The following is an 18,676-nucleotide window of genomic DNA, read 5'->3' as shown; positions in this document are numbered from 1 at the left end:
ACACCCAACATTAAATCAAAAGCAGGTCCCCTACAGACAGTTACTGTATCCACTAAACAAACATAGCTCTTGAGGGGTAAAAACAGGAGTTCCACACCAGCAAACTATAAGATGAAGACTGCAATACTATATGATGGACAGAGCTCTCCACCCCTCTTCTGCCAGCCCCCAGCAGGCTTGTAACATTTGTGGGCTTATTTACAAAGCTGTGCCATGCATAGGCCCCTGTGAAGATAAAATGCCCAATATGTAGATGCCACCACTGCCCATGATGGCAGGGGCTTATGGAGTCCAACAACACCTGGTGGATAGCAGGTTAACGATCTCTGATCTAGACTGTAAGTCTCTTGAAGGCAGGGACTCTATGCAGTGCACCAAACAGCACACTTCTAGGCATGTCTTTGTGGTTATATGCCTTCAAGTCGATTATGACTTATGGCAAACCTATGAATCTTTTTTTGGGTATATTCACAGGGTTTTCATGGTAAGAGGTATTCAGAGGTGGTTTACCATTGCCTTCCTCTAAACCTATGGCACCCGATATTCCCACGTGGTCTCCCATCCAAATACTAACCTGGCCTGACCCTGCTTAGCTTCTGAGATCAGACGAGATCGGGCGTGCTCAAGGTAGTATGGCCGTAGGCTTAGGCATGTCTACTCAGGGGTAAATACCACTGAGTTCAAAAAGACTGACTCCCACATAGATCTTATAGCCGCTTAAGACTGTCTCATGTGAAAAAGCTTTTACATGAGCTAGCTTACAGGCTGCTTTTCAATAGTTTATATTTTATATTTTAGTTACTTTGCAAGTTTATTTAATGCATTTCGTATTTTTTGTCACAAGCTGTACTTTAGAGATACTTGTTAAGCCACCTGGTAGAATTTCACTTTGGAAAAACTGGACATAAAAGTATTTTGATCTTCATGAAAGTGAGACCCTGTAATAATATGATTGATGTCATAGCTGGCTGACAACACAGTCATTTTTGTACAACACTCTTATTATGGAATCGTAAGGTCTGAACATGGAAAAACTGCCTCTCCCACTCAAGCCCCAAATTAAAAGGAATCATAGAGTGATTTCCAACTAAGTCATACTTATGTTACTTAACTCCCATCTGCACTAACACATCCATCCATCCATCCATCCATCCATCGATTGATCAATCGATCGGATCTGCACATAATTGTGATTAACAAAACCCTCATATCTCCCCTCAGTCTTCTCTTCTCCAGGCTAAACATGTCCAGTTCTCTCAATCTCTCCTCATAGGGCTTGGTTTCTAGTCCCCTGATCATCCTTGTTGCCCTCCTCTGAACCTGTTCCAGTTTGTCTGCATCCTTCTTAAAGTGCAGAGACCAGAACTGGATGCAGTATTCAAGATGAGTCCTAACCAGTACTGAATAGAGGGAAACTAATACTTCACGCGATTTGGAAACTATACTTCTGTTAATGCAGCCTAATATAGCATTTGCCTTTTTTGCAGCCACATCACACTGTTGACTCATATTCAGCTTGTGATCAACGACAATTCCAAGATCCTTCTCACAGGTCGTATGGCTGAGCCAAGTATCCCCCATCTTATAACTGTGCATTTGGTTTCTTTTTCCTATGTGTAGAACTTTGCATTTATCCCTCTTGAATTTCATTCTGTTGTTTTCATTCAACCCAACGCTCCAGCCTATCAAGGTCCCTTTGAATTTTCTTTCTGTCTTCCATGGTATTAACTATGCCCTCCAATTTTGTATCTGCAAATTTGATAAGCATGTTCTGTACCTCCTCATCCAAGTCGTTAATAAAAATGTTGAAGAGCACTGGGCCCAGGACCGAGCCCTGTGGTACCCCACTTGTTACTTCCATCCAGTTTAAGAAGGAACCATTGATAAGCACTCTTTGAGTACGATTCTGGAGCCAGCTGTAGATCCACCTGATAGTTGTTCCATCCAGCCCACATTTAGCTAGCTTGCTAATCAGAATATCATGGGGCACTTTGTCAAAAGCTTTGCTGAAGTCGAGATATATTATGTCCACAGCATTCCCACAGTCTGCAAGGGAGGTTATCCGATCAAAAAACGAGATAAGATTAGTTTGGCAGAATTTGTTCTTCATAAATCCATGCTGGCTCCTAGTAATCACTGCATTGTTTTCAAGGTGCTTACAGATTGACTGCTTTATAACCTGCTCCAGAATTTTTCCAGGGATTGATGTTAGTCTGACTGGAGATGAAAATTGGCTGATTTTTTTTATGATGACTCTACAAACAACATAGACCTCTACAACAGAGATCCTCTGCTACAGTTTCTGCCACCTAAAATTTCGACACCGAACATTAACAGGAATCCAGTCCTAGAAACCTTTCTCTTATCAATAAACAGAGTGATTAACAACCACACATGAGCTCCTACTATCAACAACCTTTCAAAAGAATAAAAAATAGCCCTAAGGAGCCTTCAGATGAAAAGAGATGTTGTCATCAAGCCTGTAGATAAGGGTGGTACTGCTGTGGTAACACTACAAACTATATAGCAGAAGGTCAAAGACAACTAAAGGATAAAGCAACATGTAGACTTCTTGACAAAGACATCACCACAGATCTCAATACTCATATCATTACATCTATACAAAACCTCACAAGTAGGAAACTTCTTAAAGAGGAGACTGCGGATCTCCTTGTAAAACCAAATCCCACCCCTGGAAGGTTTTACGTGCTGCCTAAAATCCACAAAGCCAACAATCCAGGTCGCCCAATTGTCTCAGGTAACAACACAGCTACAGAAAGGATTTCTCTGTACATTGACTTAAATTTACAGAACATGGTGCAAAACTTCCCATCATATATCAACGACACCAAGGACATCTTGCTCAAAACTGAGTCTTTAAACAAGCAGTATCAATTCTACAACAATACTATACTAGCTACTTTATATGTCACATCTCTTTATACCAATATACCACATAATGATGGAATTCAGACTTTAAACGAGTTCCTTGACACCAGGAATACTAAGAATCCTCCAACAGAGGTTTTAACAACTTTAGCTACACTAGTCCTGACTTGCAACAACTTTACATTCAATGGAGAACACTACCTGCAACTACAAGGCACAGCTATGGGGCCTCGCATGGCTCCATTATATGCGAATCTCTTTATGGGTAAACTGGAACAGGAGATCTTCAAAAAGGCCATCAACCAACCACTTATATGGTGGTGATACATTGCTGACATCTTTAAGGTCTGGACAAATGGTAAACAGAGTTTAGAACAATTTAAAAATTACATCAACTCTATCCATCCATCTATTAAGTTTACATTTGATAGTACAAATGATAATCGGCACATCCCTTTTCTTGATGTCATTCTCACCATTGAAAACAACAAAATAGCCACTGATATCTACAGCAAACCCACTAATGCCCACACCTATTTAAACTGGAAATCCTGCCATCCTAAGCATATAAAGAAAAACACTGTGTATAGCTTAGCTCTGAGAATCAAATTTATTTGCAACACTGAAGATAGATACCAGAGAAGGATCAGTGAACTTAAAGAACACCTTCTTCTGGGAGGATATCCTCTACATATTATCGATTGTAACATCAACCGAGCCTCCATTCTGTCCAGAGAAAACCTCCTCCATCATAATGAGGTGTCAAAGAGCAGAGAGCAACGGATTCCATTTGTGGTAGATTTCCATCCAACATCTCCTAACTATCACCGAGCAATCAGGGAGAGTTACCCATTGCTGGCAAACTCTGAACATCTTGCTAGAGCCATCAGCAGGCCTCCTGTTGTAGCATTTTGCCAGCCTCCTAATTTGCACAGACTGTTAGTGAGAGCTATGCTTAAGCCACCTATCACCAATCCTGGGTCTCATCCTTGTCACTCCAAACACTGTATCACCTGTAGGCTGACCCAGGGTGTTCAGGAATTCACTTTTTTAAAACAGTTTTACAATTGACAGAGAACTCATTTGTTTTTGTAATTAGCATATATCAGCCTTTTGCCAACCAGATACCCTCCAGATGTTTTGGGACTACAATTCCCATCAGCTTCCGCCTGTGGGTAGTGACTGAAGCTGATGAGAGTTGTAGTTCAAAATAACTGGAGGACACCGGGTTAGCAAAAAGCTGGCATAAATATTAAGACAATAAGATTAACACCTTAGTAAATGGTTCCCAAACCTTTTTTCTCATAGACCGCTTGAAAACTGCTGATGGTCTTGGCAGACCACTTAATAACTTTTCTCCCTGCTGTAGCAATTGTGATGTGCTATATAAATTTTAATTGTATTTTATTGCTTCTTTTATTTCTCGTATTATATTTTATTGTATTACAATTTGCATTCTATTGCATTCGAATTGTAATAAAATGCAACATAACAGAAGAAGCAATAGAAACATAATTTAAAAATCAATATGAATATCTAATGTGGGCATGCTGTGATCCACATGAATGAAGCTTGCGGATTCAGGGTGCACAGACCACAGCTTGGGAACCTCTGACTTTACTCATTCTAACAAAATTGGCCAGTGTAGAGTGTTCAGCACAAAGCCACATTTTCAAGTTCATTGAGCCAAGATTTGTAATGTAATTTAATACCAAGAGAACTCCAACCCAACCCCCTCTCTATCTTCCTTTTTTCTTTTAGAATGTTTCACAGGTCTCTGATCTTTTAAGCCTACCTAATCATCACATTGGAAAAATTTAAAAGGAGCGCTTAAAGATGGTTTTTGTTATTTCGTAAACTAGTTGACGTGGTTCTTCAAAGCAAGCATCTTCTTCAGTCTTAGAGGAAATGATTTTAAGTTCCTTATCCGTAAAAGAGCAGGGGGGGGCAGACCCTCCACAAAACTTTGAGGTCACTACTTCCTCCTACATGTTGTAGACCAGTGGTTCCCAGACTTCCCCCCCCCCCGTTTGAAAGTCGCTGAGTGTCTTGGTGGACCAAGACCAAGTATTAATATTTAATGCAATGGATGTGCCATTTCCCATCTGCAACCATCTACAGACATTCCACTGTCTGCTGGGAGTTGTAGTCAGCATGGTGTAGCGGTTAGCGTGTTGGATTTGGACCTGAGACCAGAGTTCAAATCCCGACTCAACCATGAAGCTCGCTGGGTGACCCTGGGCCAGTCAAAATCTCTCGGCCTAGCCCACCTCACAGGGTTGTTGTGAGGATAAAATGGAGAGGGAAATTATGTATGCCACCTTGAGTTCCTTGGAGGACAGGTGGGACAGAAAGGTAATAAATAAATAAATGAAGTCCATGGACCACAATTTGGGAAGCCCTGTTACCGACAACATCTTAAACCATTTTTTGAACTTTACCTATTTATTAGATATGCAATGATGACTGTTATTGGCACCGGCTCACATTTGCGTTTTAGTAGTCCCAGTGAGTGGGGCGTAAGAGATCCCTCTGTACTCTCCCAACTCTATGGAAGGGATCCTAGTCCACCGGTAGGGATGGGATAGAAATTACTATTCATTTCATATTTAAAGGCAAGGTTGCAGAATTCGTGCTTTCCTAAACAATACATAACCCAAAACACAGCCAGCCTTCCAAATTTACACTTCTCAAATTTTGCAATGCAATTGTCCAGCCAAGCAATGTGCACAAAATGCATATATTGGGTCAACATGTGCTTAGAAATGGTAGAGCCCAGGAAAAAAACAATGGGGAAGAACCTGCTTTTTTTACTGAATGTTTTCAGTTTTTTTCTGGGCCTCCACACCTCTAAATGTAAATGTACTGCCTTCAAGTTGATCCCGACTTATGGCGACCCTATGAATAGGGTTTTCATGGTAAGTGGTATTCAGAGAGGGTTTACCATTGCCTTCCTCTGAGGCTGAGAGGCAGTGACTGGCCCAAGGTCACCCAGTGAGCTTCATGGCTGTATGGGGATTCGAACCCTGGTCTCCCAGGTCATAGTCCAACACCTTAACCACTACACCACACTGGCTCTCTACGTGTGCATAAAAATGTATCTATTTGTGAAAAATATCAAACAAAAATGCATTACATTAGAGAAAATTGCTTTGCAAAAATGTGCACACAAAGTTGTGCAACACTACACACAAAGATTTGTATATTAGGAGAAAAGTGCACTAAAATGCTGCTGAATTTTCATGAGGGGTTTTCAAAATAAAACTTCAAAACCAATGTGGAGAATGGAACTTAAGGTTGGAAAAATGAGAAACTAAAAGAAAATTAAATTGACAGATTTGCCATCCCCTACACACTGGGCTTTGGAGGGACTCATTCCTCAGATTGCAGCGGGTTCTGGAATGGGGTGGTGGTGTCTCATCACCCAGCACAATATGGAAGATCCCCCGCTCCCCAAATTCTCTAGAATGCATAAAGAGCTTGGGGAAGAGACAATGCCAATTACAGGTTATGACTGGCCAATGAGTCAAGCCAAAAGTTAGTGGAGCCAGTCATTCCATAGATCTCACAATTTAGCCAAGAACTCTTAAACGGGGAGAGGGATTAAAAAAACTCTTGTCAGCATTCATAGCTCTAGGCTGGCAGAGCCACTTAATATCAGTGCAGCTTTTTAAAAACTCACTCACATCCTGCGTATTTATTAAAGCTCTGCCATTCTCTAGGACTCATTGCTGCAAATATTTTAATCATTTGTGTTTTGGATGTTAAGCCTTTGTTACTTCATACTAAGAAAAAAATAAGTGTATTTGTTGTCCCCACTCAATGGAGGGAGAAGCTACATACAATCAGGTACAAAATCATACCCTCAGTGGTGGTATTAATCATAATCGCATCTGATTGATTTATACACCACTTATACGCCAAAATGGTAGTGGTCCAGTAGAGGGGACCATCATAAACAGGCTTCACATTTCCCAGAGCAAAATACAAAAATGAAGGCAATGCTTCCTTTTTTTCCCCAAATAGTGGTGCCCAGGCTGAAGTCTGCATAACAGCCTTGTTACCCACTTCACCGCTTTGTTTTTAAATGGGTTGAGGCAAAGCTGCAGTTCCTCGGTGGTGAGGGAAAGGCACTCTGCATGTGCTCAAAGGTGCCCTTGATTACACCAGAGCTACAAACCCAACAGCATGTGCAAGCGCACATAATCTTTTTACTTCAGCTATCCCATTGCTCCCATTTCAAACAGCAAACGGCAACTTCATGTTTTATCATGCGAGGCTCACCTGTGCCCCATTAATCCTGCCACCCTCTGCAAAGGATTACACAGATATGGTTTAGCAACCACTGAACCAGCCATCGCTGCTTCTTTGCCAGCACTCTCTCTCCTTGCAAGGGAACAATACGTTTAATCCACCTTGCAAAGGGGCCCAACAAGTTCACTACCCGGTTGCATAAGCTTGATTATTATTAACTTGATACTTAAAACAAGCTCTTCCTTTGTAACAGTGGAAGCCATAATAGGACAATATATGACGGACTCTTGACCTCTGAAGCACCAAGTACCCCTGAAGTACACCTCAAGTTATGCCATCTGCTCCACTGGCACAGTGCCACCACCAAATTCTCTCTCTTTTCTCTCTCTTGGCTTTGCCCCCACCCCAAACTATTGTCACCCACTGACTCTGATATACCACATCCGTCTCCAGCAAAACTGCAGGCCCCACATGCACTATACAGTTAAAGCAGTATCATACCACTTTAAACAGTCATGGCTTCCCCCAATTGGTTTAACAATCAATACTTCCAGGGAATTCTGGGAATTGTGAGGGGAACAGGGTTCTCCTAACAACTCTCAGCACCCTTAAAAGATTACAGTTCCCAGGATTCATTGGGGAAAGTTGTGGCTTTTTCAAATAGTATGATGCTGCTTTAAATTTATAGTGCTGATGAGGCCTTATTTAGGAGTTGGGTCACATAGATTCCTGGTCTCTCATAACCCAAATGCCTGGACACTCTGAATTGGGTCTCCCAACCCTAAGAACCTAAGATACTTCTTCAGTTTGGCCCCAGTTCCTAAAATTCTGATGCTGGGTTCTAGGAATCTGAAAAGAGAACAGTATTTTCATTGTTAATGCAATGTGGAGTCTTTTCATTAGATATGAGGCCGCTCAGCATCAGCCTATCAATACAGAATCTTCCCCATACAGCAATTTGCTCTGTGTACACATATGCGTTTCTCTTTGCTTCGTGTTTTCTTATTCACTGTTTGCTATGTTTATAAAGATACTGGCTCATATTAAAACAGTGAACTGGTCTAGGTTATTTAGGCTGCAATCTTGCACACTTACCTGGGAATAAGACCCACTGAATACAATTGGGACTGGATACTGAATAAATATGCTTAAGATTACACTGGCAATTTTTTAAAAAAGCATGTATATGTCAAGCAACTGGACAATGTAGCCTTATGCCAGATGCTTCTTCACCAGTAACACAGGAAAATGACGGGTGCAAGAGCTTGCTCTGGAATACATTTGTGAAGTAGGAAACTGTGTTTGATAATAGCTACAACCAACTGAAATGACATCCTCCAACCAGGAAGAATGTGCAGTCATGTCCAACTAACAGAATGCTGGGGGAGCACTGCTAAACCAAGAAGAGTGGAAAGAAGACACAAGACTTTTACTCCAGACTGAAAAATACTTAAAAATTTAATATTTAGCAGAAGCAGCAAGACACCAGGTCCTGCAGCCATCATCCCTCCTTCCACATAGACCCTAACAAGAACGAGAAACATCCCATCGTTATCCCCAATTGCAATTACCAAATAGTTCACAGGGTTAGTAGTGACCAATGAACTGGACTAAGAGAGGAAATAACTAGGTTAATCTAGTTAACCTCCTCTGCCAAGGATTCATTGTGTGGAAAGTGACATGCACTGGACATTTAAAGTACACTTCCCCTTCCCGGGCAAGAATCCTGGGAACTGTAGTTCACCACTCACATAACTACAATTCCCAGCACCCTTAACAAACTACAGTTCCCAAGTTTCTTTGGGGAGGGGGGCATACTTTAAATGTACACAAAGTTGGTCTCAAACCCCATTCCACCTCACCATAATTAGAAGCAGCATTGAAGCATGAATGTTGAAGGCGGATTGTTATTTATTATTAGACTAAATTAACATACCATGTGAGTGGTTATTGCAAATAACAATTAAGTCCAGAGATGCCAATATGAGGTTGGTGAGGAGGGGTCAGCACAACAGGCCTACTCTTTGCTTAACTGGATGTGTGTCAGTCATTAACTTTTTAAAAGTGTTACTTTAAGAGGCTAGTTGGCAGCACTGCCATTTTACATCACAGTAACCGTCGGGTTAAAGCTGCTGCAGAGCCTGGCTTTTGCCATTCTAGAGACCTGGCCCCAATTCTTGCTCTCCTGGAGGAATGCAAAGAGAAAACCCAAGCAACGTTCCTGGATAACATGCGTTAAAAGGGGAGGAGAGAAAACACATGGCAACCGGTTGCCTCTTTAACGCGGCCGCCTCCCGTTCCACTCCCAAGCCTCAGCGACTAAGGCGAGAGCAAGCAGCCTCATTTTTAACAAAAAGGGCTCCTCAAATAAAAAGAGAGAGGTCCCTCGCAGTGCTATTCAGATGGGAGCGAGAAACTATGTGTGTTGCAATAGGGCAGAAGACGGGAAACTGCGCGCCCCCGCCCCCGCCCCCATGCTCTAGGACTGTTGCAAAGAGACTGATCGTCTCCCAGCCAGCCAGCCCAGCGATCCACCCCTGTGCAAGTCCCCTCTCTCACCTTGACTGAGTCCACAGGGTACATGACCGTGTGCTCTAGGATGCCGGCCACCGCCCCGGCCATCATGTGCGTGCAAAGGGAGGCGCTGGTGGGTAGACTCTCGTAATCCTCCTCGCCGGGACTCTCGACGTCCATCAGGAGCCTGGGAGCGGCTAATCCTGCGGGGCTGCCCGGAATTCCTGCTCCTCCTGCAGCCGCCGCCGCCGCCGCCGCCTGGCTGCTACTTCTTCCCCCGACGCCGCAGCTCAGTGCCATCCACGCGCAAACAAGAGCAGCGGCAGCAGCTGCGGGAGGGAAGAAATAGCAGAGGAGAGGGGAGGAGGAGAAAAAGGGGGGGGGAAAGAAAGTTCACTTCTTAAAGTAACACCCCCTCCGCCCTCCAGACACGCCTCCCGTCGGGCAAGAGCCGGCCAATAGCGGCGAGTAAAAGCGCAGCGCCTGGCGAGCCATTGGCAAGAGCCGCCCCGCTCGACAGCCTGCTGGCAGCCGCTTGCTACAATCGAGCTGGGGCGCCGCGGTGACTTACAGGCCGGCCAGCAAATCCCAAGGAGCAGAAAGCGCAGCGCGGTCACCGGCCAGGCGGGAACGAGTCGGTCGGTGGCCACCCATGCACCCGCTCGAGGGGAAAGCGTAGTAATAATAACTAACGATGATGATAGTTAATCATGCCACGCTGAGCATGGAAGCAACCATAATAAAAGTTTACTTGTGCCGTTGTTGGCTTCAGAAGGCTTGCCGAAATAAAATGACAAGGGTCAGCTTATAAAGAAACGGAGTGAGTTAAGGTATGCATGCACTCCATGGCTTGGAAGGGTTGCGAGGAACATCGCCTCGTGACTTCATGGGGTTCGCTCATCCCCGCGTGCATGGGCATGTTGAGAATGCGGGCGGTTGTTGTTTTTTCTTATTAATGTCCCTCGATTTACTGCCAAGGCTATCTACAGCGGCTTACAAAAGGGAGAGAAGATGCGCCCAAGTAAACACACATCAAGAAAGGCGAATAATAAACAAAGCCAAGGCATTGGAGCGAGATATTGTTAAAACAGATGGCAAATGGACTCCAAAACCAGTAGCCAAGGTGGAGGATGGTCCATTAGGGCAAACCGGGCACCGCCCACCCTAAACCTCAAAACGTGTAAGCTAGTTGCTTCTCTGGTTCTTCCAAGGCATTTTTAAAGTAATAGTTGTGTGTCGAAATTAGGGATGGAAAGAGCTGCCCATTTTGGTTCTTTCAGGTTCCAATTTTTCCAGTCTTAAATTCAGTTCTCCACATTTCTGCAGCAATTTGCAATTTTTAAAAAAATCCTCGTGAGAATTCTCCAGCATTTTAGTGCAAATTTCTCCTAATAAACACATTTTTAGGCAGTTTTGATTAATGTGCAATTTTTTTGCAAACAACTTTTCCATATATAATGTAGTTTAGATGTTATTTTCACTCATATATTCGTGTTGATGCACTTTCCCCCAGCATATGCATCTTTGTAAACATTGGTTGATGAACTGCACCAACCAAGTGTGAATTTTGAAGGATGGCTGTGTTTCAGTTCTCATACTGTTTCGCAAAGTGCAAATTTGATAAATTCTGCTTGAAATGCAAACTGAATCAAATTTCTTGTTCATCTCTAGTCCATTTGGACACCCATTGGACACAAGAGACACAAAATTTAATCAATGAACCAAGAACACAAATTCAGATTGGAACTGAAACACTGACTAGAGGTATAGCATTTTAGTGAAAGTTAACAGAAACAGTAGAATTATGGGGCACTTTGAACAGTAATTCTTAGGGTTATTACACACCACCAGTCATTCTGAAAAACTTCTTAACAAAATCCCGCTCCCTGTACAATGTGATGTCTAGTTCACTGTATATTTGTTTTGGTTTATTGGTTTCTTTTGGTAAGAATCCTGCTACAACATGGCGTGGATAATAAACAGCAGTTTTTAATTTTAATTTGTTTTTTAATTAATGTATTTACTGCTGGGTGGGCAGGCAAGGAATAATTTTGCTAGTCTAATAACTAGCAATTATTGTAAGCTTTGTAAATGTATTTGCAAGGCTTTATTCACTCCCTGGTTTTTGTTTGTTTTACTTTGAACCACTTTCGCCTCAGTCCAAATGTCAGCACTTGTATGTGATAGAAAGGGTTTCATGTGCAAGCCATCTGAATGAAAAACTGAATACCTGATAACCATTCCTAAAAAATGCCCTGGTTCCTTCCATACATATTTAATACATCACCTCACAATTACAAACACTCTGGACTTGTTTCTGTCCATCTCCAGTGCTGGACATGCCCTTGTGGCATCCTAGCAGCCCCACCTGGATCTAGTGAGCACCAGCTGCCCATACCACTTCCAGACAGTTGCTGTTTTGCAGGTGGGATTCAACTGCATACTGGCAAATTCAGATTGCTGAGGCTGTGTACATGTGGCAGTGGATTCGATCCATCCCCAATGTGCATGTATATATCTGTGGTTCCTAATGGTGACCTACAAGTCCAAATTTACTTGGTATGGTGATCCATTGATTAATTTTATTAGGTCTTCTCTGCCACCATCCACCCGAGTGGTTCCTAAGTATAAAAATATAAGAATCTAGCCTTTCCAACATTTGATTACAGGTATTAACACAACATTATAATATCTCAACAAAGCAAAAAGTTGTACGAGGCATTCATCATACCAGTTAAGCATTACAAGCAATATTTATTTGGCGTTTACTCATAAAGCCCATGACCCACTGTGGTACAAACATTGTTCTCATCCAAGTGGCAGCTTGTAATTTCCCCCCATTTAATTTGGATTTTCTCGATCTGCAAATAATGCAGTAAGGAGTGAAAAATCCAACATAAAATTGCATGTTACTCAACCGTGGATGTACTGAAGTGCATTGTATGGGCAGGTTTTTGTTTACATGTGTGGTGGTGCTTTGATGAGTGCTGTCTATCACCACACACCCTACTTCTGTTGGCAAGGCACTCTTCAGTGGCCTGCTGGTGGGGCTGTGGATGCAGAACACTTTTTAAAAAACCCTGTTTTGTGCAAGTAGGACTGTATAACAAAGCAGGAATGCAGAAATTCATGTTTTAGTGTCGGGTTCTGCAAGCACACAATGAAAAAAAAAAGCCCTGATCCTTGTGCTGTCGAATATTATGGATTTGCAGCATAGATAGAGAATGTTGGGGTCTCGGCAGTGAAGGTTCTTCTGAAAGTGGTGGAATATCATATAGGCATTTGTTCATGCATGCATTTCTCTACATGGGATAGAATAGATGTAGGCAGAAGCAGACCATTGGACTGTCTTAGCACATTGGTAGGGGACTTGTGGCCCTCCAGATGCTGTTGGCTTCAGCTCCCATCATCTCTAGCCAGGATGGCCAGTGGTCAGGGATGATGGGAGTTGCAGTCTACCAAGATCTGGAGGACCACTGAGTCTAGCACCTGCTAGTTGCAAGGATTCCTGCAAAGAGAGAGAGAGAGATGGATCTTAGGACTATAATGTAACTGGTATGTAGATGTATCTTTCCTCTGAACATGAAGGGTCCCTTTAGCTACCGTGGCAGATGGCCATTGACAGAGCCACCATTCATGAATTTGACTAAGCCATTTTAGAAAGGACATCTAAACCAGATGCCATATCCTATCTTGTCACAGAGAATCGGATGAATTAACACTGTGTTGTGAAAAAGATGTTCTTTGTCAAATAACGAATGTACACCAGCTCTTAGGAAGAAATAATCATCTCTCTGTGGGGAAGAACTGGAGTGGGGAACCTTTTTCAGTCTGAGGGCTGCATTCCTTTCTAGGCAACCTTCTGGGGGCCAAATGCCAGTGGTGGGCAGGGCCAGAAGCACAATTAAGTGGAGCAACAAATGTTAAGTTTACTTTGGACTATTTTCTACACAAACACACATGCCTCCATCCAGGCAAGCAAGAAGCATTGTCAAAATTCAAGGACTCTTTCTAGCCTAGAATTTTGATAAGGGGCGGGGATTTAAAGCAGAGCCGTTGAAGGGTATGGCCTGGAGAAGAGTGCAGTTGGAGAGGGTATGTGATCTGGGGAGAGTCCCAAGAGCCAGATGGAGAGGTCTGGAGGGCCACATTTGGACCCCAGGCCTGAGGCTCTCCATCTCTGATGTAGAGCGGCCTAGTGGGAAGGAAGAGGAGCCTTAATCTGGTAGCTTTCTCACTAACGAGACATCCTGTTAGTCTAACACACCTCTCTTTAAACAGCATCTACACCTGCTTCCTCCTCACTTTAACTCCTTCAATAGGAGCTGAACAGGAACTAGAGTGTGTGACATGTCTATTGGGGGTTAGCCTGCCTGTGACCAGTGGAACCTCATGACCCTTTCTGACCAAATAAGAAGCCTGGAGGTACTTGTGGATCCAGCACTGTGTCTTGAGAAGCAGGTCAGAGTGGCTTCTCAAAATGCCTCCTAGAGATGGGCAAATCTGACCAGCTTTTCTCATTTTCTATTTTTTCCAATCTCAAATTTATTTCTCCACATTTTCTGGTTTTTCCAATCTCATGTGTGTGAGTGTGTGTATTGATTGATATACCAGTTCTGTGCCAAAATGGCTTCTAAATGGTTTACCACATAAAATCATTATAAAATACATACATAATTAAAATGCCCAATTGCAATTTAATCAGAACATTAAAACATCCATTAATTAAAATATAAAATAAAACCAGTTAAAAACATGACAATTAAAACAGTTAAAAAGGATAAATAAAATTAGAAGTTCAAATGCAGGGGAAAGTTTGCCTAAACAGGTGTGTCTTCAGAAGCTGTAATACAGTTGTAAATGCCAATATAAATATAATCCAATAATTATAAAATATCGTTTATTTACCATGTAGATAAACTATTATACTCATCAATATTTATATTGAACCTATTCTTCATAAATTCATTTAAAGGATTCAATTTATCTTTAAATTTCTCTCGTTTACCATCTCTCAAACTTGTTAATTCTGTGAGTTTATCCATTACTGCTACACCCCAGATTTTTGCCAGTCATTTTTTCACCTTGGTTGCTAAACTATTTTTCCATTTTTGCCGAACAAGCATACAAGCAGCAACTATTACATTTTATATTAGCTCCTTACTAGTGTTTTAGTGCAATGTTTTACACATTTCTTGACCTGAAATCAATCCATAAACTGAAACACAGGCATTCTTTAAAATTCACATTTTTCCAAATCCTGCAATGCAAAGTAATGTTGACAAAAATGATACACTGGGGTAAAGTGTTAAACGCATACAGTGTTGAAAATAATGTACACAAATGTATTATTTCAAGGAAAATTGCAAAAATTTGTAATTAGGGGAAATTGCATACAAAAATGGAAACTGATGTGGAAATGAGAAACTGGCAGAAACCAAAATTTGCCCATCCCTGGTTGCGACTTGCCCTGAGGCCTCATGGTGAAGGGCAGGCAAGAAATGAAAAAATGATTTAGAGTGTGAATGTAAAAACTTTTTTGTCCATCCTGAATAGGGGTGCTAGAATTCTGCTCAATTTGGTACTGAATTTTTCTAAAATATTGATATGAAGAACAATAATTTCATCAATATTTTCTTACATTTATCGATATTTCTTTTCAAAATATCAATATTAATAATTTTAGCAACATTTCCTTTTGTTTGTCAATATTTCCTTTGAAATATCAATATTATTATCAGTATTTTTTGTAAGGTGAAAAAACAGATCAGTAAAAGCAGCATCAGAGAACAAACTCAAATTGATACTAGCGTGTTAGTGCAACAGAATGTTTTTGAATCGGCACCAGGCCAGCCAACGGATCCCAGCACTAGTCCTGAATCTACTGCCAATCAATTTCATTAGGTGACCCCCCCCAAGTTCTGTTTTGATAAAAGCACAGCCTCTTTCTATCTCCATGAATCATAATTTTATAAATCTTCCTCATGCCCTCCCTTCCATTAGGTTGCAATCCTAACCCCATTTGTTTGGGAATAAGCTCCACTGAATTCACTGGGACTTACTTCTAAGTAGACATGGTTAGGATTGCGGCTGGTTAGTTGTCTTTCACCCCACCCAAATTAAAATGGCACAAACATTCCAGCCTTCATCATAGAACTCCTATTCACTTTGGTTTCCCTGTTCTGCAAGATTTTCTAGCACTGAAACGCATTTTGAAAAGTTGAAACACAAAATCAAATTTCAATTCAACATTTTTCTCAAATTTGGCTTTCAATAAAAGCAAAGATTCAGCTGGTTGGTTGGCGAACTGCATCACAAATTCAAGCAAGTGCAGATTTCAAATAATGGCTGTTTGGTTTGCATACTGTTACAAAACATGCAAATTTGATAGATTCTGCTTGAAATGTGAACTGATTCAGTTTTCTCACTCATCCCTAGTACATATATGTGCACATTTATTGTACATTAAGCATGTGGCCCTCCAGATGTTGTTGGACTCCCAACTTTCATCTGTCCCCACCAGCATAGCCAATGGTAAGGAACGATGGGAGATGCAGTCCCCCTCTCCCCCCAGTTGTACATAACGTCAACGTTTGTCCTTGCAGATGTGTTTGTACATTGTGATGCTCCTCAATCCTCCACTGAATTTAATGGGCCTGTCCGTTGCCAATGACAATGCATGTTCCCTGGTCTATTCATTACTTGCAATTATGTTTGACTACAGCTGGACCTGGACCAATATTCTGTGCTTAGGAACATGTGATACTTTCTCCCAGAGAGTACCTTCATTGCTATTGCAGTAGCCCTGTGGAATGTCATTGCACAAGTGCCTACGAGCACCTATTTGATTCTTTCCTTGCTGAAATATTTACTTGGCCTCAAAGGATTTATACAGAGAGAAGGTCATCTATAAATAGATAGATTTAAAATGTACCCAACTTGGTTGAGACAAGGTACAACTTGGCCAGGGCAGCCTGTCCATATAGGCGAACTAGACGGTCGCCTAGGGTGCCAAGTTAAGGGGAGGTGCCAAATTCTAGGAAAAAATACAAATAAAATAACAAAGATGTCATTATTTCAATTCTATGTAGCACTAATGAGATCACTCTGTCGGGGCAAACATTTCTGCTGTGGGACACATTCCTTCCGTGTGCTGGGGGACTGATTTGGGCAGGCGCAAAGGGAGGAGGGGGAGAAGCTATGTTCCACTAGTGGAATCCTTGCAACGCCTCTTGCTAGCAGAATGGTTAGTTGAATCCGTCGTTTGAATTCCCATGTGACTACAGAGGGAATATTAATTATAATGATAATAAATAAGGTGGTCCATAAAAGAAAGGTAACAACATTAATCAGGGCCTTAAGCAGGGTGTGTGTGCTCAGAGGGCATTTGACCTGGGCCTCACACATGGAGGGGGCCACAAGAACACTGGCACTGCTATATTGTTGCCAACGTTTCTTTCAGAATCTCACTAATAAAACTAATTGGAAAAAATCACAAAACAAACTCTACTGGTGGTAGTGTCCTTTTGTCATGATAACCTGAGCAAGATGGTTGCAGCCGCACAGGCAGGGCTAATAGTAGCAACCCAGCCCAACCACAGTCAGACTTTTAAAAATTATTATATTTCCATCTCGCCTTTTTTTCCTCCAAGGAACCTAAAGCAGCTTACACAATCCTCCTCTCTATGTTATTATCACAACAACCTGTGAGACAGGTTAGGCTGAGAGTCAGTGTCTGGCCCAAAGTCACCCATGGAGCTTCATGGCTGAGCAGGGATTACAACTTGGATTTCCCCAGTCCAACATTCTAACCTTAACAGCACACTGAGCCCACATACATTACAGGCCCAGGGTCTTCAGTGCAAAGCTTAAAGGCTCACAGAGACGTATCAGAATGCCCTCCTGGGCCTCTGCTTCCTTCATTGCACAATTATAAAGTATAACGGCCACCAGCTTTTCTTAGCTCTCACTGACACAGTTTTCTTATGCCGTCTACCATTACAAGCGGCCACAGAATCAGAAATGGACACTATCAGCCGAGAGAAGAGAGACCAATTAAAACTGTTCCCTTTCTTCTCCAGTGAGAACACTCATTAGAACTAAGAGAACAGTTCTCATTGCAGAAGGTAGAGAATAATGCTAATGAACATGATCAGCAGGACAGCATGTGGATTCCAAGGAGAGGAGTGCAGATAGCACGTGAGCAGCTGTACCTGTCCTCAGTGGAAGAAGGAAAGGCAGGTACTGCGGAGGAAGAAAAAATGGAGGATCCAGGGCCTGTGTGGGAGGGAAAGGGTGTGCATATGGGCAGTGATGTATTTCATTTAGAGGTCATTTGGGGAAATGACTTGCTTTCTGTGAAACGGAGCAGAAGACTGTGGATTCAAAGGAGTGGCTTTTTATTTTGGAGCTCATCTTCCCCACTTCAGCCTTTTACTAAGATTCTTGGGCAAATTACTTGTCTTTAAGCCTTCTGTGAAATGAATGTTTTGTATGCAGTAGATATTGGGATGGTTCACACCCCCATGGCAGCCATTTTGTTACTGGCCCTTTTGCAGCAGTGTCCACAAAGTCAAGATGACTTAAGAAAAATTCCACTTCCAAAGAAGTATTGAAGTTTATTTCTGAAAATAAACTCACAGCTTTCCAAACATTTTTATAGTTCTACGGATTCTTTTAACTTTGCCAGTTTCCATAGCTAGTGGGGAACATAACTTCTCAATGTTAAAATGGATAAAAACATGCCTGCAGTGCAAGAGAAACTTGTTGGACTTGTCACAATGTCAATAGAACATTAAATAGCTGAAAATGTAGATATAAAAGAACTAGTGGCTAAATTTTCAAAACTTAAAGCAAGAAAAGTCATGTTTTAAGAGCACAGAGTATTTTTGACTTGGAGTATTTTGTAATTACAGGTTAAAGTTCATTGAAGAGTTTTCTTAGTTCTTTCTATATGGGATGTGGTGATAATGGCAAAGCTGGATAACGTAATGGATGATCTATATTATAGATTATAATT

General features: G+C 41.9%; 1 protein-coding gene and 1 pseudogene across 1 annotated transcript in view; both read right to left on the bottom strand.

Annotated features, from left to right (window-relative positions):
• Positions 1-10,039, bottom strand: part of SLC25A37 (solute carrier family 25 member 37) — a 48,728-nt gene extending 38,689 nt beyond the window's left edge. Inside the window, exon 1 of the mRNA XM_061592523.1 lies at positions 9,703-10,039. Coding sequence (XP_061448507.1) covers positions 9,703-9,957 — 255 coding nt within the window. The 5' untranslated portion in view covers positions 9,958-10,039. The remainder of the gene's footprint in view (positions 1-9,702) is intronic.
• Positions 526-644, bottom strand: LOC133368881 (5S ribosomal RNA; annotated as a pseudogene).
• Positions 10,040-18,676: the final 8,637 nt, after the last annotated feature.

This window comes from Rhineura floridana, chromosome 12 (genome assembly GCF_030035675.1).
Source record: "Rhineura floridana isolate rRhiFlo1 chromosome 12, rRhiFlo1.hap2, whole genome shotgun sequence".
NCBI lineage: Eukaryota > Metazoa > Chordata > Lepidosauria > Squamata > Rhineuridae > Rhineura > Rhineura floridana.
This window is presented reverse-complemented; position numbering and strand designations above follow the sequence as displayed.